This window comes from Rousettus aegyptiacus, unplaced genomic scaffold, assembly GCF_014176215.1.
Source record: "Rousettus aegyptiacus isolate mRouAeg1 unplaced genomic scaffold, mRouAeg1.p scaffold_m13_p_4, whole genome shotgun sequence".
Classification (NCBI taxonomy): domain Eukaryota; kingdom Metazoa; phylum Chordata; class Mammalia; order Chiroptera; family Pteropodidae; genus Rousettus; species Rousettus aegyptiacus.
In genome coordinates this window covers 69,174,787-69,201,741 of record NW_023416307.1, presented here as the reverse complement: position 1 = coordinate 69,201,741, position 26,955 = coordinate 69,174,787, and the positions used below count along the sequence as shown (strand labels likewise).

General features: G+C 38.7%; 1 protein-coding gene and 1 non-coding gene across 3 annotated transcripts; one reads left to right on the top strand and one right to left on the bottom strand.

The window, feature by feature from the left end:
• Positions 1–26,955, top strand: NFKBIZ (NFKB inhibitor zeta). Of its 2 annotated transcripts, XM_016154790.2 has the most exons (13): positions 1–204; positions 1,607–1,675; positions 18,750–18,889; positions 19,406–19,436; positions 19,562–19,665; positions 19,762–20,540; positions 21,244–21,349; positions 21,738–21,884; positions 22,077–22,140; positions 22,435–22,604; positions 23,545–23,655; positions 23,784–23,951; positions 25,535–26,955. In XM_016154790.2, exons 3-13 carry the CDS (start codon positions 18,761–18,763, stop codon positions 25,586–25,588), a joined length of 1,863 nt encoding a protein of 620 aa, XP_016010276.2. In that variant the 5' UTR covers positions 1–204; positions 1,607–1,675; positions 18,750–18,760; the 3' UTR covers positions 25,589–26,955. The 2 variants fall into 2 exon arrangements, with proteins under 2 accessions (XP_016010276.2, XP_016010275.2); XM_016154789.2 differs by lacking the exons at positions 1–204; positions 1,607–1,675 and adding an exon at positions 16,188–16,599.
• On the bottom strand, positions 22,887–23,005 carry LOC118601960. Its single transcript, XR_004950631.1, has one exon. It is a non-coding gene; the product is annotated as a 5S ribosomal RNA (ribosomal RNA).

Here is a 26,955-nt window from a genome sequence, read left to right as displayed (position 1 = left end):
GAGGGGCTGGCCTCCTCTCATCGCAGGTCAGACGCTGAGTTCTTAGAGAAAAAGGCTGCTTAACTGCTGCTGCTTATCATGTAACCTCAAAAGGAAACTGAACATCTTTCTCATGCTCTCACGTACTTGGGTTATTATCGCTGATTACAGCTGGAAACGATTTGCCTTTACGTATTTGCATGACTTGACTCTTCAAACACAAAGGTATATTTTTATTATTTGATATTTAGTATGAAAAAGTATCTTAAATGCTGTTTTTTTTTTTTCTTCTTCCCTTTCTTTTCTTTTTCCATATTCAAAGTCTTTCACTTTGGAGTCACTTTCTGATAATTTGGGTAATCGTACTTGTTTTGAGGCAAAATATTGGGGGGCAGTTTTTTGGGAAAAGAAAATCTGCGAAGTTTTTATACTTGGGTAATGGTTGTGAATCATTTCTGTTTGCCTTGAAGGCCCAGGAAGGACTAAGATGCTGATGGAGAAGGTGGCTAGGATGAGTGATGAAAGTAGAATAAATTTAGTGTAACAATTTATCTTTAGGCAGTGAGAAAGAACAGAGATACCCCAAGGCAGAAATCTCCCAGGAGGTTTGAGTGTGGGTTTAGAGGTATACTTTCTCATCTCACCAAGGCGAAATATGAAAAAATATATCTGAGTAGATGGAAATGTTTTATAACATGCCCTCATTAATTCTTATATTACCTCTGTAATGTTAAAGCCAAATATTACAGGACCATTTTGTGAATAAAGGAAACCTGAAATTTGATGACTTGGTGGGACCCCCAGATTTATAACAATCTGTGTAAAGTATTTTAAGAGATTTTGTACAAATAAAAGCACATTTCTAGGTAGGAGAGATTAGGGATTCTATCCACATGGATTAGTGAACTGGCTGTTGTAGGGTGGGGGTGTCCCAAAGAGGATGATGTCTGAAATATAAATTTTAAGCTCTTTGTAATATATATTCCCCCGCTTTAAAGAAATACATCATCTGGTCAGGTGAAAAAAGTTTAAAGTTTATTCACTGCTCTCAATAATCCCTGACAGAGGAGGGGTTTGGCCACACAGATCATCTAAACATGCGGATAATAACCCTGACATCTTTTTATTTGGCTTCAGTGGACAGTGTGTGATCCACTGGTCTTCTTCATTATAACATCTTGGTTAGGCTAAAGACACAGTGGGCGGGGGTGGGGGGGTGGGGAGGGGGAACAGGCGAGGAGCCCTGGGCCACGGGAAGAGTCAGTCTGTGATGAGTTAGCATTAGAAATCAGAGCACAGCACAAATAATGTTAAACGTTTGGTAGCATCCTTTCCAGCATGGAGATGATGACTGCGGTCAGCATAATTTAGTTGCCCAGATAAAGACTTTTCCTCACTGAGAAGGAAATGGAGGCAAGTCTTCCTTATTCTTCTTTCTCCAGAAAGAAGTCCCTCTCTCAGAAAGCAAAAGAAACTTTCTCAGAAGTTAAAGAACCATGGAGAGCACTACCAAGGGGAAAACTTTTCTAATTGTTCTGAGACCCACAATGAACTACTCCTGAGAAAAATGTTTCCCTTTAGCTCATAGCTGACAATGGTCTGGCTCTCTCTTGATTTTCTCCCCCAGGTTAACAGGAGGATCCGGAGGCTGAATGTCACCTTTTGGCTTTCCTGGCCTGATGCTGAACTCCCAAGGGTGAGCAAGAAAGATTTTTCTAACCAAGTTGGATCCAGATGTTACCTGGGCCTTGGCTGATGTAGTCAAAATGGGACGTTTTTAAAATTTCTAAAGTTCTTGTATCTCTTAAATCAATCAGTTTTTGAAGTTGCCTCAAAGTTAACATGAATTTTAATCAAAGACATTTTACTGTGATTTCTTGTGAACTAAGATTTTTTGGGTGGTTTAGCATCTTTTGAAACAATTTGAAACTCCACTGTTTTCCATGAGAGGAGGACACATGAAAGATACATCTACAAGGGGAATTCAGCTATCTGCTGACTGATAGTTTCAGGGTTATGTAATTTTTAACAGACTCAGAGAGCATCAACCCCCCTTCGGTTTTGGTGAAGCCACTCATTAAAGCTGGTCTGTGTGGTTTCTGATTAAAGCACTTCCTGTTCCTTTAATTTGGGACCATCTCTGAGGTAAAACACTTTCCTTCCAAATTTAGCAGATTAAAATATTTTACTGCTCTTTGGGGAGAGTCAGTGGAGAGGAAATTAACATTTATTAAATACTTACATTGGGAATTGACCAGCAAAACCTCATTTAGCCCTCATAATAGCATCTGAGGCCCATGTAATTAGCCTTATTTCATAGGTGAAGAAATTGGGGCTCAGAGGGATTGAGCAATTGGTTCAAAGTCCCTCAGATAGTAAGTGGCATAGCTTGGATGTGAATCCGATGTGGCTTGTTTCCATAGCCAATGCCCTTGCCACTGGGATATTAGCACAGCTACCATAGGGCTCTGATTTCCCTAGGGTCCCTCCATTTTCCTAGCTCATACCTGGCTACTACCTACTTCCTATTCAGATCTAACTGATAAACTTTTAGTTGATAACCACATAACCCTTCACAGTTTACGAAGATGGTAGGAAAAATTTTCACTCCTCAAAGAGTGAAGCTATATGGTGGAATTGTTCAGAGTGGTCGGGAGAGGCAGCCTCCTACATATTAAGCTGTTTTTGGATACAACAGCTAGGATTATAAAGAAAGGGTAATCCTACTCCTTGTTCACCTTGCTCCTCTCAGGATGTTTCTTTCCCTGCTGGAAAGCTAAGGCTCTGAAGAGCATTCCTAGTCACACCCTGGTGAAGGGCCCACTGCTGCTGCTTCTGAAAAGAAGAGTCACCTGCACTTGTCAAACCCATTCACCAGCTTTCTACCATTCCTGCTGTTGCAGAATGAGTTGACTAACTGTATTTAACTTTTCAGAGGTAGCCCCCAGGATAGAAATTTGCATGTTTTGTATCTGGTGATTTTTGTTGTTGCTGTTAATTTCACATGATCTTTTTCTAGTTTGCATTTCCTATAAGCTGTTTAGTATAAGGTGAGTGGAGTAATAAATCTAGTTGGATGGTTAAAAAATAAAATGCTCTGATGAATTAATTAAGAAAGAATTTTGATGTTTGTTTGCCTTTTAAGGCACTGCTTCCCACACTTAAATGTGCCTAAAAACTACCTGCAGATCTTGCTGAACTGCAGATTCTGATTCAGTAGGTCTGGGGTGGAGCTTCTAATTCTGCATTTTTAATCAGGTCCCCTGTGATGCTGATGTTGCTGGCCCAAGGTCTCCACTTTGAGTAGCAAACTTATAAGGCTCCTTAAGTTCCAGTTAATAAGAAAAATTATGGTTTTTTTTTCCTCTGTAAAATCTGCATGTCATTTACCATGTAGAAGGACCGTCGTACATGAACAGATATATAACATATCTGTGGTTTTAAACTTTCATCAGGGGACAATTAGGGAAAAAATGTTTAAAAAGGCTCCTTAGGAGGTGTAAAAATGAGAGCAGTGTTGAGACACACAACTGTAAGTACTCTACATATACTTATTCAATTGAAGTCAAAAGGATTTTTCTCTGGCCTCTTGTGTCTTAGTGTCTTGCTTTATGTCTGCATCATTGTCATGGATTTTTAAAAATATCTGCTTCTAGAAGAGGGATGATTTCTATTATTATTATTTTTTGTATTTCTTCACTTCAGGAACATTATCTTCCAGTATATCCTTAAATGTGTTTAATATTTAAGAAATCATGATAAAATATACATACATAAAATTTATCTTTTTAACTATTTTTAAGTGTACAGTTTGATGGTATTCAGTATATTTGTGTTGTGCTGCCATCGCTACTTTTCATCTTTTGAGTTTTTTTTCATATTCTTAAATTGAAACTCCATATCCATTAAACAATGATTCCCTGTTCCTTCCTCCCCAAGCCTTTGGGAACCGCCATTCTGCTTTCTGTCTCTGAATTTGATGACTCTAGGTACTTCACATATGTAGAATCATACAATATTTGTCCTTTTGTGACTGGCTTACTTCACTTAGTGTAATTTCCTCAAGATTCATCCATGTAGTAGCATATTTCAGAAATTCCTTCCTTTATAAGGCTGAGTAATATTTCATTGTATGTATATACTACATTTCGTTTATCCAGTCATCTGTTGATGGGATGCTTGAGTTGCTTCCACTTTTTGGCTATCGTGAATAATGCTGCTTTGAACATGGGTGTACAAGTATCTGAGTCCCTGCTTTCAATTTTTTTGACGTATACCTAGAAGTGGAATTGCTAGATCATATAATAATTCTTTGTTTAATATTTTAAGGAACTGCATGCTTTTTTCTATAGCAGCTGCGCCATGATGATTTTTTAAACTTTTTTGTATAGCGTTAGGCAGAGTGCAGTGAAAAAGTGTTTACACCATGACTATCTGGCAAAAGTGATCTGAAGTTCAGAGCAAAGAATATGATAAGTGATTTAGCACCGTGACTATTAAAACAAATCAACCTCCTCTACACACTGGCCCTTGCGTGTCCACATACTGCAGTGTGCACACAAATGAGTACATGGCTGGGAATAACTCCTCTGAGAACCGCTGAGGTAATGCCCTTAGAACATATGGGTCAGATCCTTTTAAAAGTGTGGACCACTTGCCACGGAATCCCACATTTAAAAGAACCCAAGAGAGGTTTGTGGGAGGTTTCAAAAGGTCAGAGCAAAGGTGGTCCCCTTATATGAGTGAAGATGAATTGAACCCAGAACACCTTGAGGACAGGAATTGTGTGTTTGAATTTTCACCCTCCTCTTCATTCTTCCACCTCTTTCTCTTACCTCTGCAGTGCAAGCACATGGTCACTCCATGAGCCTTGGTTGAACAAATTACCCATAATGGAAAAAAAAAAGTGAAAATTATTTATTTTCCAATCTGTGAAAAACTATTTTGAAGACTTTAAGAACTTTCTATTTTATAACTCTGTTAAGGGTAAAGTGGGTGGGTTTAATCAGGGGTGGAAGACAAGAGTTGGAGGAAACTGAACCCATCACTGGGCAAGGCTGCCAGATTTACCCTTGGCATCTCTAGTATCATCATAGATGAAATGGAATTGTCTGAAGGATGGCAGATGCTGATATATCATGGATCTTCCCAGCCCTGCTGTTCTGTGCTGATGTTTCATAGCTTTTAAAAAGCCCATGAAAACAGTTTTGTTTGTTTATCTGTGTTATTGAACAGCATCCAGCATTAAGATAAGGAAGGGGTCCTCAAGCACAATCTTAATGTCAAAATCTAGGGATGGTGCCAGCCCAAGTATTTATAGTAGACAGGAGGTGGGATGTATAGTAAGAATGTTAAAGAATAGGCTCTCTCTACCTGATACTTCCTAGGGGGAGGGACACAATTCAATCAATAACAGATTTGATGCAGATGGAATTTATGGATGTGAAAAGCAGGTGAAGAATTTAGTTTTGATGTGAGAAGTCACAGGCTCCAGTTGTGATTGAGCAAGGGAAAACATGAATATGATGGCTTTCCTGTACAAACTTCCAGCTGCTCTTAAATGTGATGGTAGTGAGAATGAGAACTATGGGGAAGGTGGGAAGCATGTTGGAGAAGGAAGTATTAGGACTTTTCTACAGTGGAATAAAGGAGCAGAAAGAGTCAAATCTTTAAGTCTTCTAGAATTTCTAAAACAATGAAGATAGTTTGTTGGTGGGGGTGGAGAAGCAAAAGTGGTAATACAGCAAGTTTAATTTTCAACCTGTCGATTATCTTGTTGGCCTCGTGGAATTAGAACTCAGAGAAAGGTCAAAAGTATATAGAAGAATCTGGAGTCTATATATAGGTCAAAGTTATACCTGTGGGAGTGGAGAAGCTTTCTCAGATTTCAAAAAATAGAGTAGACAAGAATTCTCAGTTCTCAAGCTACTTTATTGTCACATAGATTTGGAATAAAGTATGGAGGTTTTCCAGGACCTCTCTGGCTAAAATATCACCTCAAGCTCTCTCCTTTTGCTTTGCTTTTTTTTTTCTTCATAGTGCATTATTACTACTTGGTTATTGTCTATCTTTCCCAGTAGAATGTAAGCTCCATGAAGGCACAGACTGTCTTTTTGTTCAGTACTGTATTTCTGGTACCTGGAAGAGGGTCCAGAACATGGTAGCAGCTCAATAAATACTTGCAGAATGAATCTATGAATAGATTAATTTTTATGATCAATAAAATTTAATTGATGATTACTAGATATTGCTTTTTCATCTTTTCTTAACACAAAACTAAATTTTAGGTTTTTTCCCCTTAAATTGTGCTTCCCTGAGAACAAGATCACCTAGTCCCCTCTCTGCAACAGCATTTCTTTATGAGAAGGGAAGTGTGACTTTCTTTAAAAATCCAGGCATTTCAGCAATCCGGTTACTCATCAGATTATCTGTTTGCACCTACTTTTTTTTTTTTTTTTTGTAATTTTCATAGAAGTTTATTTGTGGAATCCTTGGTTTCTGTCAGTTTTCTTTTCCTTTTACTCACTATATCATATTAAAAATTCCCATCTCACTGTAACTGTGTGGGTGCCAACAGTTCATAGAAATGTAAGTTTGTCACCTTTCTGTATAATTTTCTTCAGGAGGACTGCTAGGTATGGTATGGCGTCTCATAAAATATGACTGTAGGTAGGATAGGCATTTAAACCAAGTCCACTCATCTTTATTTTAAGAAATCATAAACAAAGGTAAATATGAATCTGTTTGTATTTCATACAGGTAAAAACTCTTATGAAATCTAGCCTCTCTTTTTTTCAGATAGTCTGAGTGGTACAAATGGTACTAGAATTATTGGGTTAAGTAATTTAAAGCAATAGTCCTCCAATGGATGGGGAATTCCTCCTTAAAGGACTATCAAAATCACTGGGAAAATATTTTTAAGGGCCACACAACCCCATTTGGGAGGTTGTAGTATCCAGGGAGCACCTTACTGAGGGGAGTCATACCTTTTAGGCGTCCTGGGGGAAGAAAAGAGTTGAGAATCACTGGTCACAGATTCTGAGGGTTCAAATGAACAGAACATATTAAACTATAAAATGACTTGATTTTATCTATCCTCTAGTCTTTATTGCAGGATTGCATTTTGGTCCCCCAGAAAGTTCACTACAATGTTTTGGAACTTTTATTAAACAGTGTAGGATGACATAGGCTGAAGGGAAGAGGACAGTCTGTAGGGCAACAGGAAAAGTCTGTAAAACCCAGAATGAGTTAAGAGATGAAATCTGAATGTACTTGTTAGAGATAGAGACAAATAGGAGGGTGTTAACAGAAAAACCTGTTAGCTGAACCTCATGGCCAATTTAGTGCATCTTTAGGAATAGTTCATTATAATAGTTTTCTGACTTACAAATTCTACAAGTATGATTAAAAAAAAAATACTTTGGGCTCCTTCCTAACCACTTTGATTGAATGAATGATAAAGTACTCTGGGGGAAAAGTGCTATTCAGTCAACAAAGTATGACTAAACAGGTTTTTGTCCAATATGTAATCTATCCCTCTCTGCTCCTCCCAGCCTCATACACACAAAAGAGTGGAGATTTGCTGAATGATCATAATAATTTTTGGAAATGGGAAGAGAACTAACATTTATTAAGTATCCAGGATATATCACATTCTTTACATATATTATACATTATCTCATGTGATTTTAGCAACTTGTTTAGATACTAGTATCCCAGTTTACATGTGAGGACACTGAGGCTCAGAGATTAAGGGACTTGTTCAAGGTTACATAGCTGGTAAGTGCTAGAGCTGAGTTTGCAAGCTTCAAAGCTGTGATACCACAGTGCTTTTAAGCACTTTTGCTTAAAGCCAAGAGTTGGAAAACTTTTTCTGTCATGGGCCAAATAGTAGACATTTTAGGTTTTGTGGATTAAGACAAGATGGAATATACTATATAGGCACTTATATAACCATTTTAAAATATAACTATTTCAAAATATAAAACCTGTTTTTAGGTGACAGGATGTACAACAGGATAGATTTGACCTACAGGCTGTAGTTGTCAACTCCTGGCCTAAAGTATTCAGCAAATGTAAGCAAAAGCAATTTCGGGGAAGGTAAGGTGATGATTTGAATGAATAATTGTCTTTAATGTTGTATGAATTTGCATAGTCTTTTAGTAAATGAGAATTCAGATTCCCTCATTATTTAATTCCAATATTAAATTATCCTTTCAATTACAAAATGTTTTATAGCTATTATGTGTCTATAATATTTTATTTTTGGGGGGGTAATGATATCTGTTCTGCATGTGATCTAGGCTACTTTCTTCTTCTCGCTCTTAAACATTTTTATAATTAGTCTTTCTATCTGGCACTTGCTACTGTTCTTGTTTATAGAAATTCAAAATAAATCCTTGTAGATTGTGTGAAGCACCTCCCCCCCCCCAAAAAAAGAAATCCCCAATAGTTCCCAAATCCTAAGTTTAAAATTCTGAATTAAAAGTTCTAGAAGAAAACTTCCTCTGGATAAAATGCAGCATATAAGGCATTTATACCTTTATATAAAGCATGGATTATATTAACATCCCTAATCTAATTTGACAAAATGTATTATCTGTGTTAAAAAGGGAAGGGAAAAGGAGAGTATGCATATGAAAGTTTTTGAAAATGTAAGTCAACATATAAATCTGTTCAATCGACATGTTTAATAAGCAACTATGTACTGAGCATTTACAAGTATAGTATCCTATTTCTTCATTAAAAAGGCGTTAATCTCAAATTAACCCACTTTTCACATATAACCTCTTCTGGGAAAAGAGGCTTAAATCATTACCTAAAGGAGAGTACAACAATGCTTGGAAATCTCTTAGCCTCATGCCTTTGAGATGCATGTAGGCCAATGTCTGATACAAAGGAAGGATAGAGGATGTTTCTATCAAAAATCTTAATTACTTCAGATACCCAAATTCAACTACGAAATATTCAGTCCTTTGGCAATTAATTAATTGCCTTCAGATTTTTTTCTCCTTATAATGTAAGTATTGCCATGAAAGGTAATAAAGTTATTTACATTACAATGTAAATCAGTTTATCAGCGTTTTCCTCCTGAAAGCTGAGCTAACTTCCTAGAGGATGGAAGTTTTTTTATAGGGGGATATATAGGGAAGAATAATTTTTCACTATGTTTTACTGTCTGGAATTTGCAGAATTGTATGGAAAAGGGTTACAAAAAAGATAATGGAAAGGAAAAAAAGGAGGAAAAGAGGAGTTGGGAGAAAAAGATACTTTTCTTTTTTCACCATTCTGTTTAAGGCAGCAGATTTTAGTATCCTTTAAAGGAGGCAAAAGTTGACAATATTCCCATATTCAGTATTTATGATGGTGGTTTCATTCATATTTATGGAAGTGAAATCTTTGAATTGTCAACAAGGCAGCAAAAGCAGAAGCAACCACAGAACTTGTAACGCCTGCCCTTTTGGACAGAGCTCACCTACATCATTATTTTTCTCTGTATGTCTTTTATGGATAAAGTTCATCATTATATAGAAACAGGAAACACTCTCATGAGCTAAGAACAACTTAAGGGTGAATTTTTAGGGATGTGCACTAGTTTCGTGTGGATATTTTGTGTGAGTTTTGATCATTACTTAGTTATTGATCATTATACCAGACAGCCCTTCAGAATAACGCCGAGCATTATTCTGTCATATCATTTAATTTTGCATGAATCATATATATATTTTTTGTATGTGAATAGTTTCTCAGATCTGATGGAAAAAATTTTCATTTCTTTATAAATGAACTGTTAAAAGAGACAGAAATTTGTTTTGTTTTCTAATTTACAGACTTGCATTTCAGTCTACTGCTGGGCTGGAAGGTATATCAGGGTACTGTAGGCAGATGTGATTCAGCCTCTGTTCACAGGGCGCCTACCTGATTACGATGTTTAGCTGTGTGACCTGGCCTTGTACAAGGAGCCTCTTCTGCCTATCCATCAGAGGACAGGTCTTCTGAAAAGCAGTGGGGTTACTTTACATAGTGGATAACTCACTCATCACATCACAGGTGCTCAGAAAATATTTTTGGACAAAGTGGTACATGGTGCCTCTTAATGGATACTTTTTGTAAAAGAGAGCACTAGAGAGATATCTCAGGGGCACTCCAGCATTAATTTTGCCTTGGCACAATCAGTCCATAACATGCAAGTTTGTACATACTGTACATACCGTACTTAGAAGTGTTTCAAGTTCATTCTGTCAGCACTGAAGAAAGTGTTCTGAGATGTGGAAACCTTTTGCTGATTCATCTGTATGATTAAGTTACTAGGCAGGTATATTTACCTGCTTTGAGAAATATCCTCAACAGAAACATAAGGGTAGACTGTGCTTTGATATCAGATATTAATGATTTGCTGTAAACATGACCTAGAAAATTATTTCCAAAGACAACTTTTTGTTTTTTTCTAGGCTAAAAATAATGTGTTACACCATTTGTAAGGAAGCAGTTTATAGCTCTTACTAACTACAACTGTTTGTGCCATAGCCTGGGAGGGTAGATGTTTTAGGTGTACTTGGGAAGTATGTGAGGCCTGATAGTACTGAGTATGTGTATCTCAGTAATAGTAATAATATCCAAGTATATGACCAGAATGTGTACAGCTCTGGATATAAGCTCCACAAAAACAAGGATTTTTGTCTGATGCACTGCTGTGACCCAGTGCCTATAAAAGTACTGGCCATTTAGAAGGTATTGCCATATTGAAGAATAAACAAATTTGAAAATATATGGTCTGATTTGTTCCTCTGCATTTAGAAAAATTCAAATGCTCAGAAATTTAAATGTTTCTGAGAGTTTAAAAAATTGTAAAATTTTACAATTTTATAGAATTGTGGAGGTAACACAATTATTTTCCAGGGAAAGCATCTAAAAATCATTATGTTACATAACATGATATCTGTTTTGAAAGCTCCTGAAAACATTTTACATTATTTACAAAGTTGATATGAGCCAAAGAATCTGGGGCAAAAGATAGCTGGGTTTTCTATTTACAAGATATATGAAAATAGTCGTCTAGTAATCCACATGTTAAGAATGAAGGGATTCTAACTCAGAGGGCCCAAGGGCCTATTTCTGATGTCTGTGTGGTGTTGCACATAAAATAATTTTGGAAGCATTTACATTTGTTTCCATCATGCAATTAAATATGTACTAAATAACAAGTAGTTGGCAACTTACAAGGGATACATGTTCTGGGAGATTATAGTGTAGTGGAGACAGGGATCATTTCAACACAACTAGAGCAATGGTAGAAATCTGTGTGGGGACACAAAGGATGGGCCCTTAAGCCAAACTAGGAGTAAGTATGAGGGTGGGGAGAAGAGAGAGTCAGGAAAGTCTCCAGGGGTGCTGGATGTTAATCTGAGTCTTGGGGACGGTAAGCATGAGTTGGCCAGGTAAGGAAGGGGAGAATGTTCTGTGCAGAGGCGGCAGCAGAGATGAAGTTCCAGAGATGTGTGAAACTATATTTTGTTTGATATTACTGTAGGTAATGAGGAAAATGAGACTTGTGAGGAAGGCAGGGCTTGAACTCCTGTCATTCTAAGAGGACTGAACTCAAAGCTAAAGAGGATAGGGAGCCTCTACTAGAGTAGAGTAATTCTTAGATTTGGTTGTGGGTATGACATGCTGATGGCAGTGTGGAGGATAATTTTAGGTGGACAAAGCTGGATGGGCAATCATTTGCTTCATGTGAGAGGTGAAGGCCTGTCTTGGACAGTTTAAATTGAGATGGAGAGGAGAGGAAGGTTTCAGAATCAGATGTTTGACAATTATTAGTCCAATCTGGAACTATTAGTTTGAATGATATGACATTGTGTACATTCTGTCAATAAAAATTTAAAAAATCTTTATTAGTTTAAAAACTTATTTTCTAAATTAAAACATTTATTGAGAAGAACAGTATTGTTTTATATTTTTGCAAATCTCTTAATTTCTGCCTTAATGGAAGACACATACTTATATCTCTTTCTGCATTTAATTTGTTGCAACATGTTGTTTTGGTTGAAGCAGATAGGGAAAATTTGGCCTTATACAGAAATGTAGTTGGAAAAGGAAGAAATGTTTTAATAGCCTTTTCAGATAATTGTGAGTATTCTTATTTAATATTATGCCAAAATAAGTGGTAGTTCCTTATAGGATAAATGCAATGTGGATTCTGAAACCAGAACAATGAACTTTTTGTAGTCTAATACATTAATATCCATTGGTTTCTCTTATACCTTGAATGGAATATGTGATTTTGTAACATCTTGAATGGTTCATTTGGAAAATATTAGTTAATTGAGTTATGTACATTTTCCAAATGTTGTCACATTTAATTACATAATATAAAAAAAATCACATTTGTTGATAACACATCATCACTGACTTCATCAAAAATGTCTTTAAATAATGGGAAGCTATTAAGCTCAGAGTATCAGACAAAAGTTTCCTAGATTCTAATTCTCATTTGAAGGTTTGGCTTTTATCATTAGCATTCCATAATATGACAGGCTTAGTTTGTTCATTTAAAAATATAAAAATATATAAAGACATGAATGATAAACTAGTGGTTACCAGAGAGTAGGGGGGTGGTGAGGAGGGAGGTAGATGGGGTAAAAGGGGTCAAATATGTGGTGATAGAAATCTGACTATGGGAGGCGAACACACAATGCAATATATATATATATATGCCTGACTATTAAATTGTACACCTGAAACTTACTGGATTTTGTTAACCAATGTCACCATAACATAAACAAACAAACAAAATAAAATAAAATGATGTAGGAGCTAAATAATTAATAATAATAATAATAATAATAAAATATGTATCTGATGCCTAAGTTTGAATAACCACATTTTGTCAGACAAGTAAAATTGATGTTCCATGAAAAATAGTGACTAGTTCAGCTCACAACTCCAACATTATTTGAGTAGAAAAATTGGCAATATCACATTGTTCAACCTAATAAACCAAATGCTTTTCCAGACAATCATCATAGAATATTAAAAAATATGTATTTTTCAAGGGTCAGTATTTAATAAAATTAATGGTTGTTATAATTTCATCTAGGACTTTCTTAAGTGAAACTGGCTTTTTTTCCCCCCTTTTTTCTTTACCTGCAACTGGGTGGTGGTGAAGAATACAATGACTACTAGTTCATTTTGTTGTCACTGCCTTAATTCGTTGTAAGACACTAGAAGTTTTACTCATTGCTTTTGTACCATCAGTACAAATGTCAATACAATTGTTCCAGAATAAATGATTATATTAAAAAATATATACACTTAGAAAGTTCCAGCATCCCTTATGTATGTTGGCAGGCATTCACATAAAAGATCTTCAGTTATGAGCTGGTGCTGATATCTGATGAATACAACCACAACAGCAAGTACAAACAGTCTGCAGATCTGTTCATTTCTAAGGCAAAAATGTGGTTCTGTCTACAAGATCAGTTTTCATGTTTGACGTTAAATCTTTAATTCAGTGACTTATTATATCATTGGAAAATAGGCAGTGCCATGATTTCTTTTGCTGACTTTTCTTTACATCTAGGAGGCATTCAGCAAAATAAAATCTACCAGGCTTTATTAGTTGCTAACCTGTGTTGTTCATTTCTTTAGCTAATAATGCAGTACAGTAATTTGCCTTGCAAGATACTTCACACTTTTTCATTTCAAGTTTGAAAAGCTGCACCAAATAGTTTTTGGCTTTTCTAAAGTTCATTACACTACATTTAAAAATTCAGTAGCTTTTACTTAACTGGCACCATACTTCAATTAATTCAGCAATGTACCATTGTATAAGACACAATAAAGTAAATGATTAACGTCTATAAAGCCAAGGGAAAGATAGCATCGTCATATTTTTATTGCTTATTTACAGTTTTTTCAGTTCCTTGGAATAGATTTCTCCCTTTCATGACTCAGGGAACCCTGATAAGTCATTTTCACCCTTTTCTATCACCTTAGATGTAGACGCTGCATCTGAGCCTTGAAGAAAATGAGTCCTCTAATCTTTTTTAAAGCAAACGATCAGGGTCCAGAGTCAGATGAGAATTTTAATCACGTCTCCACCTATAATGTACAATGTGACCTTGGGCAAATACTCAAGGCTACATTTTTTGAATATAATTTCTGTGGTCAGGCATCTGGGAATGCCTTGGCGTTCTGTTTGGTCAGTGCTGTAGCTATCTGAAGGTCTGACGCGGCGCTGGGGATCTACTTTCAAAATGGCGCACTCACATGGCTGGCCAGTGGTGCTGCCTGTTGGTCTCAGTGAACTTTCCCAGGGTCCTCATAACATGGTGGCTATCTCCCACCATGTTTAGAACAATTAAATAGACAAAACTGAGTTTGTATTTCACAATTTAAATGAAGCAGAATATTTTTTAATTTGCCCTTTGTAGTGATATTAACAACCATTCTCGACTGCGTCTGTGGGGGTTTCGTCTTCTCAAACAGTGCAATTGCTTTAGCATTTCATGGAAAACTTTATATTGAGACATTAGTCCTTCATGGACCATATTTATCTATATTAAGTTCTCCAGAGGCCATGATTTTGAAGTTTGGATTTTACATGCCAAGCAAAACAGGAAATAATTTTAGGGGGAGAATTAATTTTGTAAAAAAAATTTGCCATGAATTTTGTCCATGAATTTATTTGAAAGGCCATTTAGGGTATTTATCATACATAAAATGTTGGGGAGGAGGAGACAAAAAAATCCAAATAGATTTTATTGAGAGGCTCCTGACAGCCTCTGCGCCCCTCAGTGTCATGCCCAATAAGCTGTTTCCAGATGCATATTGTCTGCCCAAGTCTTTCATGTTCATTATGTATTTCTTAAATAAAGACCCAGGGTCTCAGCCTGCCACTGGAGGTGCTCTGCCCTAGTTCTCTTTTACATTTAATTTTATCATCTTCCCTTTCATTATCTTAAAAGGGACTGTATGCATTTATCTGACTCCTCTTAGTTCTTTGCTCATGCTATAAACGCTGTGGGTTGACATCCCACCATCCTGTAGTGCCTCTGCTACCTCTTTTGCAAAGATTTTCCTCATGACCGCTTTTCCTCCACCAGACTTGTTGCCTCTCTTTTTAGAACTCACTGAACTTTGTATCCTTCGTGATACTTAATCATAATCAGTTTCTTTTAATATAGCATGAGTGTACTTATCATTCCTACGAGATTATAATGTACTTGAAAGTATAATGTACTCGGACATAATTCATCTTTTTCTCTTGCCAACTCCTAGCCATGGTTTTAGCAAATTGGACTTCAATAAAAAGTTGTGTAAATCCATTTTAGAAAGTATTTAAGATAGGAAAGGGCGAAATTCCTGTTTCTCACACAATGTAAATTTATGCAGAATAAGGGAATTACATATATAAATACAGACACATACATATATGTGTTTATTATCATTTTGCTGTGTTGCAGTATTAAACGATACAAAGGTACAGGGCGCTGCTTTTTATTCCTAGGCCGCGCCCCAAACAAAACAACACGAAAAGTTAGTTGTTGCCCAGATTGTAATTCAAAGGCAAGAAAATGGCTTCAAATTATTTTCGGTTTGCGACCCAGTCAAAAGGAACGCTGGCCAACATTTACTAAGTTGAGAATTTGCTCTGAGGCGCTGGAGGAGATGGGCCTAAGAACCTCCCCGAGACGCCTTCAATCGCGCCGGCGAGCAGCTCGCTGCGCCAGGGCAGGCGGAGGGGTGCGGGGCGCGCGGCGACCCGGACTTCCTTCTCCATGGAACCGGGCCGACCGGTTCCCGCTGCCTCCGCGCCTCCGTCGCAGCCCAGGGCCCCAGCTGCGCGCCCTCGCCCTGGGCCCGGCTCGGCATCTTTCGACGGGCGGCCGGGGCGGCGGTCGGAGTCCCGCTCGCGGGAGGCCGCGTTGGCTCTGGTTTCCAGGTGAAGGTCACGAAAACAAGCCGCAGGGCTCGGCGGGGCTCGGCGGGGCCGGGCGGGCGGGCGGGGCGAGGGCGGAGGGCACATTGCTTCATCCTGTACATTTTACTGGAAACCGATCGCATCCGGGGGAGGGGCCGGGAGGGGCCCGGGCGCCGCCAATGGCTCGGCGGGCGCGGGGGAGGCCTGCGAGGCGGCGGCCCCTCCCCCCGGCCGCGGCCCGGAGGCCGGTTAAATAGGCGGGCGGCCCCGGCGCGCCCGTGCCCGCGCCGTCCTCCCACTGACGGCTCCCCGAGCTCGCCTCAGGCAGAGCCACAGCGCGGAGGCAGCGGCGCGCAGCGAGCGGCAGCGTGGGTGTGTGGGGTCCCCGAGCGCCGCGCCCGGGAGCATGATCGTGGACAAGCTGCTGGACGACAGCCGCGGCGGAGAGGGGCTGCTGGACGCGGCCGGCGACTGCGGCCTCATGACCAGCCCGCTCAACCTGGCCTACTTCTACGGCGCGTCGCCGCCCGCCGCGGCCCCCGGCGCCGGCGACGCCAGCTGCTCGGCGTCGGGGCCCTCGGCTCCCGGCTCGCCCAGCTCCGACTCCTCCGACTTCTCCTCTGCCTCGTCCGTGTCCTCGTGCGGGGCGGTCGAGTCCCGGCCGAGAGGCGGCGCCCACGCCGAGCGGCTGCCAGGTACCCACCGGCCCGGGCGGGGCCGGGCCCAGCACCCCGTCCACCCGCGGCCGTACGCCGCCGGGCGGGAAGTACCCGACCAGGGGTTAGGTGGCCTCTGCGCCTTCCTTAGTGGCGGTACTCAATAATCACAGTGGTCATCACTTACTAGGCGACTGCTAGATGCCTGCCCGGTGCTGGGCGTTTGGTATAACTCGGTGCTCTTTGACCGTCTGGCCTTGTAGCTTGAAACGCCACTCAAGAGCTGATTTCTGACTTGGGAGGTGGGGGAGAACGAACCACATATTAGATCTCGATCTCTCTCTCTGTCTCTCTCTCTCTCTCTGTCTCTCTCTCTCTCTCTGTCTCTCTCTCTCTCTGTCTCTCTCTCTCTCTCTGTCTCTCTCTCTCTCTCTCTCTCTCTCTCTCTCTCTCTCTCTCTCTCTCTCTCTCTCTCTTTCTCTCTGTGGCTTTTTAGTGAAAGGGTATGAATACTGTGTTTGAGGTTTCTTCCTAAGTGTTTTTGGAAGTTTTAAGTAAAAGGACTTTATTCTAAAGAAAGCCGATATTACCAAGATGTAAGGTGAACCTAGACTGAAAACCAACTCTATGCCTTTAGTTTGTGCTGTTGGCGACTTTTCGGGTCTGCCCAGAATTTCTGTTTTCTTGTTCTGTGTACTTTAGAATAGTTAAGTGTGTCTGGCAAAAAAAGACATTTCCTTTCCTCGATTATGAATTGGTTAGTTTCTTAATGAACCGAGTTGCATAATTTGGGGGAAAACAGGATGCCACTGTGGGTGGACTATAGAACGCCTAGATAATCTCAAATGTTGGAAAATCTAAACAGTATGGTTTAAAGAATTTTTCCTTTCAGGTGTTCTCTACCGCTAGCCACTGCTGTTAGGTTATCCTTTATTTTAAAAAATGATTTTCCATTTCCATTTAAAGAAGTGATTTATGCCACTTGGTTGTATAGGTGTTCCCTGTATGTTAAGTGTGCAGCAAGGGCAAAGTGAGTGTGTGTGTGTGTAATTAGAACCTTTTCTCTCACATTTGGCCTTTATCTGGCTGAAACTGTTTTACTCGTTCTTTGGTTTACCACATAGCCATCGGGGATTTCAGAAACTGAATTTTTCTCCCTGTGACGTTTAATTAACTGCAGTCATTCCAGAGAAATGTGTTAGATTCTGGCAAGCTATCCCTAAACTTACACATAAAAACAACTAGTTTAATTTGCCTCACCATTGAGTTCTTTCTCTCAGATATTTATGAGACATATGTTTAAATTATGCATTATTTCTTGTCCCATCTTTTTTCCACTGTCAATGGAGTGGCTGAATTATTCATTTCCTGACTTTCTGCATGTTTATGTTTAACTCATCCCAAAAGGCTGTGACATAGTAGTGGTCAGAAGTGGAATGCTGTACTCACAGCCTACATTTTAAAGTATATTTTAAAGTTTAAATATGAAACGAGATTACCTATTTCCTTTTTACTTAGAAGGCTTTGTGAACAATCCCCAAAACAGTCAGTAAGGGGAAATCCTGTGTGCGTGTGTAGAAATGTGTTAAGCTCAGTGAATTTAGGCAGTTTTTTTTTTGGTGTAACTAATGTGAGCGAAATAAGAAACAAATCTAAGACGTTAATTGTTAGGCTTTGGTACATTGAAGTCTTTGGAGGTGGTTTGTTTTGGGCTTTCTTAGTCAAGTGGATTAATAGACTTTTAAATTTCTATGTGGACACAAAGCCTTTGGTTTGAAAGCTAAAACAAAGTTCGTTTATTTCTCACTCTCCCAAGGTTTTTCAAAAGTCAAGAATGGTTATAGATTTATGAGAGTCAGAGTGGCAAAATCTGTGATCCTGTCTCATGGACGGATACAGAGGCTTAATTTTGGTTTATCTGTTGGTTCTGGGGACCCCCGAAACCACATTTTTATGAGTTTTAATTCCTTAGGGTGCTTGATGAGGAGAGGCATCAGGCAACATAGAATCTAAAGAAGGGCTGAGAACTGATATGTAGGCCATTGACCAGAGCGTGTTGGAAAGGTTTTGCAATCTGGTGATTGGGAACTTTGTACTTTAGACTGCTGTGCTTTTGAAGTTATTATTGTGTGATTTGAAGTTATTATTGTGTGATTTAATTGGGATATGTTTTGTTTTCTTTTGAACAGTTGAGCCCCATATGGGGGTTGGAAGGCAGCAGAGAGGACCCTTTCAAGGTGTTCGTGTGAAGAACTCAGTGAAAGAACTACTGCTGCACATCCGAAGTCATAAACAGAAGGCTTCTGGCCAAACTGTGGATAATATTAAGGTGGCGCCTATTTTTTGGTTTGGGTTGGGTGGCAGGGAGATTAGTCTGTCAAGGTTATTATTCTTTGCTGATCTAGGTCCAGTAAGTCTTTTGTAGACCAAAGAGTCCATAGGACAGAGCATATGTGTCTTGCCATCTGTTATATTCTTGTCACTTAACCTAGTGCTAGGCACTTGGTAGGTGCACAAGAGAAATTTAATCAGTGAATAAATGAAAGCAAACTGGAGGCAAGGAATTAAATGGGGTTCAATTGCAATGGAACATTTTGAGTAGAAAGGGAAAACTCAAATGGCCTTATTCATTTCATCTTGACCTGAGTTAAACTGAAGTGAAAGTGAAAGTAGGTGAAGTTGCAAGATAGAATGAAAATTATTATAGAAAATAAATATTGTTGTAATAACTATGTCAGAGATTTAATGTGAGCTGTAAAGTGAGTGAGATAAGTCTGTTTATTGATGTATATTAAGTAGGAGACCATTTACTATTACACTAAATTGGAAACTTTTTACCTTATAGACACAGAGTGTGAACGGAGAACAATACACAGGTAAGAGTTACTTCTTCTATTCATGATGTTATGGGGGCTTTAGAGTAAAATAATGTAGTGTGGTTATGGGTAAAATTTGTAAAATAAAATGATTACAGATTCCACATTTCTTTTCTTGGGTATAGAATTGACAAACACAGTATCATATAGTGGGAAAAGGAAAGGACCCGATTCATTGTCTGATGGACCGGCTTGCAAAAGGCCAACTTTGTTACATAGCCAGTTTTTAGTAAGTATATCACTGTTTTTCTCCGAATACCCTTTGGAAATTATTCCTGGAATAATTTTGGAAGGGAATGTGCAACTTATTTTTTTTTCTTTGCAGACACCACCTCAAACACCAACACCCGTGGAGAGCATGGAAGATGTTCATCACAATGACTCCAAACAGGACAGCAGTGCCAGTCTGCTTCAGAACATTATCAACATCAAGAATGAATGTAGCCCTGTTTCCCTGAATACTGTCCAAGTTAGCTGGATGAGCCCTGTGGTGGTACCTCAGGGCTCTCCCCGAGAGCAGTGTCAGGACTTCCATGGAGGGCAGGTCTTCTCTCCACCTCAGAAATACCAACCATTCCAAGTCAGTAGCTCCCCACACATGGTGGATCAGGCTCCTATGTACCAGTATTCTCCACAGAACCAGAATGTGCAGCAACCGCCGCAGCACTATACCCACAACCCAAGTCTGGAATACAGTTCTTATCCCAGAAATTCCCAGTCCCCCAAATATGAACAAAACCTCTTTGATTGTCAAGGATCACAGTTCTGCCCAAATCAAAGTTTTGCATCCCTTCTAAGTAGTCATGGGGAATGTGAGAATGTTGCCGTTCCCATTCAGACTTCCTCCAGTGTTCAGCAACAAAATGACGCCCACCTGCAAAACTTCAGCACCATGCCACACAGTGCATGTGAGGCCTTGGCGGGGCATAATGCAGGCTCTGTCCCTTTAAGTACTTCCTTGCCATTCCAGAACATCATTGGAAATCCAGTGAACACCACACAGTTAGGGAAGTCATTTTTTCAGTGGCAAGTAGAGCAGGAAGAAAACAAATTGGCAAATATCTCCCAAGAACAATTTCTTTCAAAGGATGCAGATGGCGACACGTGAGTACTCCTTTATTTCACGTACCTTATTTGGTAAACCATACTTGCTGTGCGCAGTGGGCACAGAATATACTCACAGAGTATACCAGGTTAGAACATGGTAGTAGTTGGCTTATCAAGATGACTAGTGTAGGTAGAAACTGCTGTTCAATGATAGCTAATATTTTAAGAAAGTTTTTTTTTTTTTTTCTGGCTGAACAAATGACCTGTTCTAAATTAATAAAAATATATATGTTTTCATTGAATAATTGGTTTTGAAAAACCAGCATAAACTATATCTATAGAGAAAAAACATCATGGTTAGTTGGTCATTACGAACTCTGAGTTAGTTGATTTGTAGATTGAACACTTATCTGTCCTGATATCTTTGTGGCCTTGAGCAAGTTATTTAACTTCTTTATGCTTCAGTTTCTTGACATGTAAAATGATAATACTTCCCTCTAGGGATTTTATGAATATTAAAACTAATAAATTTAAAATGATCAGTATGGTGCTTGGCATTCTTATTTCTGACAGCCTAACTCATCCTGTTAGAACTCAGATGTATTGTTAGCCTAGCAGAATAGACATATTACGCTCTGTGATATTTCATTTGAGTGTACTAACATATCAAGAAGGGGGGCTAAAAGAGGAATTTCTTTTTTAAAGATGGACGTAGTGAAATCAAAAGTAATTCACCTCTTTTCCTCTCCTTGTTTCCTAGGTTCCTTCATATTGCTGTTGCCCAAGGGAGAAGGGCACTTTCTTATGTTCTTGCAAGAAAAATGAATGCGCTTCATATGCTGGATATTAAAGAGCACAATGGACAGGTGAGGACCTTGACAGAGTGAAAAGGCAAAGATGTGGTCGTAGTAAAGAGAATGATAGCCAGCCTCATATTTATGTATAGGTAATTTCAGAACTCAAGACCAGGAGAGTTTAGTTAATATTAACTTTGAGATGTTGACTCTTTGCAACTACCAACCTTGAAGGTATTAATGTTAACTTTGTAGTTATTTGATCAAAGACTAACTGGGTGTAATAAAACCGTACCCTGAGTTTATTTTAGTTTCCTTGTGTTACACTATCTTATTGCTTATTAATAGGATTAACTTTTTTCTGTGTGGGTTTTTCCCTCAGTCTTAGTTTAGGCTCATGTTCCTTGTTAGGCTAGTGTTATATGTTTTTAAAACATTTTTTTCTTCTGAATGTTCACAGAGTGCCTTTCAGGTGGCAGTGGCTGCCAATCAGCATCTCATTGTGCAGGATCTGGTGAACCTTGGGGCCCAGGTGAACACCACTGACTGCTGGGGAAGAACCCCTCTGCATGTCTGTGCTGAGAAGGGCCACTCCCAGGTGCTTCAGGTAAGAGGCAGTAAGGCCAGGCTTCTGGTATCATAGGGCCAGAGATAGGGCTTGGATGGTAGACATTGGGGATGTGGGTTGTCTGTTGCAATAATCTGTTTTGAGTTGATTTGTTAAGTTCTTGGAATACTAGTAGATAAGTACTTGTGTAGTTTGTCTTTTGCTAATATATCTATTTTTAAAATTTTGCAGGCAATTCAGAAGGGTGTGGTGATGAGCAATCAGTTTGTGGATCTTGAGGCAACCAACTATGATGGTAATCAACCGAAACTTTATTGAGTGAAAAACCATTTATAGAGAGGGGCCCAATTATAAGTTCTAAAAATTTATTAAGTTTCATATCACACAGAGAGGGAGGTAATTAAAGCCAAAATATTCTGTAGATAAAATTATCACTAAGAGCCAATGGAGGGATTATTTAGATTGTCTTACTAGTTCTTGCGGAGCCCATTTGTAGGGCAAGTTACAGGCCATCCTCAAGGTTTGTAGTTAACAGAACAACTGAAAGACTTGTTGGGGTGCTTGACTACTGCTTTTTACACCTTTTTAGGTCTGACTCCTCTACACTGTGCAGTTGTAGCCCATAATGCTGTGGTGCATGAACTCCAGAGAAATCGACAGCCCAATTCACCTGAAGTTCAGGAGCTTTTACTGAAGAATAAGAGTCTGGTTGACACCATTAAGTGTCTGATTCGAATGGGAGCAGCAGTGGATGCTAAGGTAAATTCACAGAAGAGTTTGGAGATGAGATAGGGGAGAAAAGTGGTTACAGCAAAAGACCTGTTCCTAAGTAGAGATTAAAACTTTTTAAGTTAATGGAGTGAGTAGCATTGTGTAGATAGTTAAGAAACTTACATTTTAAACGATCAGCTTATCTGCAAGGAAAAAATGCTTGAAATCAATATCGTCATTTTCGCTTCCATTTTCATACACTGACTATCAAGGTAGTGCTTTTTGCTTCATCATCGTGGGATCTAGATTTAATCTTTTTTTTTTTTTAAACACCTACAGCACCTGATATTCCTAGGTGGTCTCCCATCCAAGTACTAACCAGGCCCGACCCTGCTTAGCTTCCGAGATCAGATGAGATCAGGCACGTTCAGGGTGGCATGGCCGTAGACTAATCTTTTTTTTTTAAACTGGAAAATATTTTATTCTCTTCAAATTTGAGGTTTATTTACTGAGTATCTCTTATGTACAAGCATGAGTTAGGGCCTCTGAGCAGGGGCGGGAGTGGGTAATGTCTAAATCATAAGCTTCTTGGGTCTTTGGAGAGCTTCCTGCTTAATAGAAGAGGTGAGAACTATACCTAATAATAAGTCTACAGGGTGGTTATTAGTCTAGAATAATAGGTGAGTATGTTATAAATGGTTTATTGTATTACAGTACATGCTAAAATAATATTGCCTATGTTTCTATATTTTATGGCCACCCTGTATGCAAGGGGTAGACTGATAAGAGGCATATAGGCAAGTTAATAGCGAATTCCAGAGGAAGGAGAGATTCCATCTAGTTCGTGGTTAAGGAAGGCTTTGTGGAGGAGGGAACATTCAGAGTGAGCGTGCATGGGTAAATCAGACATTTGAGAGACTGAGTGAAAAGCATATCAAGGCATGGTGTTTGGATGTTCATGTTTTTTTCCCCTCTTGCCTTTGACAAGGATCGAAAAAGTGGCCGCACAGCTCTTCATTTGGCAGCTGAGGAAGCAAATCTGGAACTCATTCGCCTCTTTTTGGAGCTGCCCAGTTGCCTATCTTTTGTGAATGCAAAGGTACTTTTAAGACAGCTTCAGTCACTGCACAAGAGTTAGAATGGCCTTCTTTAAACTTTCTTCAGGCTTTTGAGCTTTCATGAAAGTCCCCCTTCCTTATGGGTGTCATTTTGTCTCTTGGTTTTCAGGCTTACAATGGGAACACTGCCCTCCATGTTGCTGCCAGCCTGCAGTACCGGGTGACACAGTTGGATGCAGTTCGCCTCTTGATGAGGAAGGGAGCAGACCCAAGTACTCGGAACTTGGAGAATGAACAGCCAGTGCATTTGGTTCCTGATGGCCCTGTGGGAGAGCAGGTGAGGTTTCTAGAAGGGACAGGAAATGCTTTTAGGCACTTGGTCTGAAACATAAAGGGAGGTGAGGTTGTACAGGGCGGAGCCCAGCTGGTGCTCTTCAGACAGGTTCTGTCGGTATTTGTGTCTGTCAGTATTAAATGAGTCGGTATCTGCAGAGTGTTCAGGATAGTCTCAGGCTAGTGAGTGCTCAGTAAATATCAGCTGTTAAAATTATTCCTGTCTACTAACTGATACTGAATAAGAAGTGGGAAGGCTATTTATGCAATTTAGAACCTAGAACTATTTTATATTTTAAAGAAAATTATGCTATACTTACCATATGGTTATATATTATCTTTAGAGATTGAATAGTTAGTTCGATATGACTGAACTTCTCTTGATAACAAGAATTGAATTTTTTTTAATCACTTAAGATATTTTTGATGGAAATCTTTTCCTGGGGAAAATGCGGGTGATTGTGGCTATGGGTAGGTCATTACATACCTTGATAATCACAAAATAAAGTATAAGGAATGCAGTTTAGCCATTTCTTTGATTCACAGCCCTCATTATGACCATAATGTTAGGGAACACGTATTTGTAGAGATCTTTATAACTTAAAATGAAGCTTTCGATAATTTGTAGTTTTCATGTATATCATACCACTGAATAGTTACAAAGACTTTGCAGTATAACAGTTCAGTTGAGAAAATGGAGACTCACAGAGGTTCCAGGGACAGGAACCACCATTCAGTAGTAAATGGCAGAGTCCTAAGACTGGTATTTGTTTCTTCAGGTTTGTGATATGTAGTCATATAGTGATGTTTTCAGGGACTATTGAGTGTGGAGAGCTGTTTAACTCTTAATGTTCTCAGGTTACGCTCTGCTTTTGAATTTGTGTGTGTGTGTGGGTGGCAAGAGGGTTTTTTTCCTTTGTTTCTTTTGTCAGACTGTAGTCATTGTGTCTTCTAGCTGCTATCAGTTGCATTCCCTTTCTTCTAATTTGTTGCATTTAACCTGCTCTGGGCTGAGAGACTGATTATAAAATTGTCAGACTGGGGTATAAAATCAATCATTAGACTCTGAGTGAGCCCAGAGGCTTTGCTGTGATCCATAGCTATCTGCAGGTATGCTAATTCTTGGATATCAGGACACATGTTTTGACTCAAAGGGTATTAAGGATTTATTGTGTGTGTATAGATAGTTTCTGGGTTCTTGTTAGTTGAAGCTGACCTCAAGATAGGTGAGATATTATAATATATTACTGCCTTATATTAAGTATCACAACTAGCAAGAGTAAAGATTAGGAAAGGAATATGGATCTTATTTAAGCTGTTGGAGATTTTCAACTTTAGATAATTTTAATGGAGATGCTCTTGCACCCAAAGATTGTTGTTGGAGATCTGTAATAAGCTTTGAAAGGAGTTATAGTATTTTTAAAAGTCACCATAAAATCTTGATATGTTGTATATTTCTTCATTTGCATAGTTAGAACTTGACAGGAATGGTGTAGAGTATATAAGAGAGGAATGAAACTCTGAAGGAAATGTGGTATTTTGACCATAAAAAAGGAACCTCACAAATTCTGTTTGTTTCCATTCCAGATCCGACGTATCCTGAAGGGAAAGTCCATTCCTCAGAGAGCTCCCCCATATTAGCTCCATCGACGTGGAGCCTGGTCGGCAATACTCACTGTCAGTTAGGCAGTCCTGATGTATCTGTACATAGACCATTTGCCTCGTATTGGCAAATGTAAGTTGTTTCTATGAAACAAACATATTTAGTTCACTATTATATAGTGGGTTATATTAAAAGAAAAGAGGAAAGATATCTAATTTTTCTTGGCAGATTTTAATATTTCACACCCAGGTATCTGGGATCTAGATGTCTGAATATAATCTAAATGGTAAAATTTGACTTTAATTAACAGTAGCTTTTGGGTAGGAAAAGACTTTGATTTGTGGCATGAGGCATTGCTTATGTAGCTATTGCCATTCTACAAGCAGGTAAATTGTAAACATTTTGAAAAGAAAAATGAAAGCATTTGGAAAGAAAAAAATAAGTCCGAATGTAGTATTGAGGATTTGTTTGACCTGATTCAGTACCTGATAGTTGCTGGTGTTGGAAGCCTCTAGTCATTGGAGTAGATGGAAGGTGCTATGGTTAAAATTTGATTTTTCAAACTGTGTATAATTTTTACTTTTGTCTTTTAAAATATTTGTACGTATTTGGTCATTAACATAGTCACATTTGAAGTGTGTAAATCAATAAAACAAAAGAACAATCGTTATTATTTTTAAAAACTGCCCATTCAGAGGAGTAGTGTTATCACCCAACTACAATCTCTGTAGATACAACAGGTGGAGGGTGGTTTCCCCAGTGGCTGACAGAGCACTGTGTGAATTGTAAATATGCTTTTCTCATGCTTCGAGATGAGACACATTAATTGTGAGGAATTGCGTGTTCTTAAAGAGAACACCTCTTTATGACTCGCCTTCTAAGATTCATCATTAATTGCTCTGTTAGGAATTTTGTTTTATCTTTATAGGAACACCGAAAAGTCAATATGGAAACATGTCTTACTGGTTTTTTTTTGTCAAATAATGATAATGCTCCATGATGTTTTATATTACCATTCAGAAAAAAACTTATATTTTTTAATACTCTTAATTCTATTAATAAATTTTGCTTACTTCTGGCATACCCCAAGGAATGTATTTGGACCTGATTGCACACTAATCCATTGTAATAAATTTGACTCATTAAAAACTGTTTTTTAAAAAAATGATAAGTCTCACAAGCAACTGACTGGCTAATCATCTTTTTTGTAGCTTAAATCCTTTCAAAAAAGATAACCTTTGAATTGATCACACTGTTTGATCCAGTATGTCTTGTGGACAAAAGTTATCGTTATTTGGTATCTGTAAATATGGCTATATTATGAACTGCTAGTCCATTCATACTCATGGAAAAATTTGTGTATGGTTTTAAATAAACATTAATTCACTAGTACTATTCATCTTAA

Bases quoted from the DNA above. Each gene is read 5' to 3' on its own strand.
- NFKBIZ (XM_016154789.2), top strand. From the start codon at position 16,311: ATGATCGTGGACAAGCTGCTGGACGACAGCCGCGGCGGAGAGGGGCTG. The intron at 16,600-18,749 runs GTACCCACCGGC...TCTTTTGAACAG, and splicing joins CCACGCCGAGCGGCTGCCAG to TTGAGCCCCATATGGGGGTT. The intron at 22,605-23,544 runs GTAAATTCACAG...GCCTTTGACAAG, and splicing joins GAGCAGCAGTGGATGCTAAG to GATCGAAAAAGTGGCCGCAC.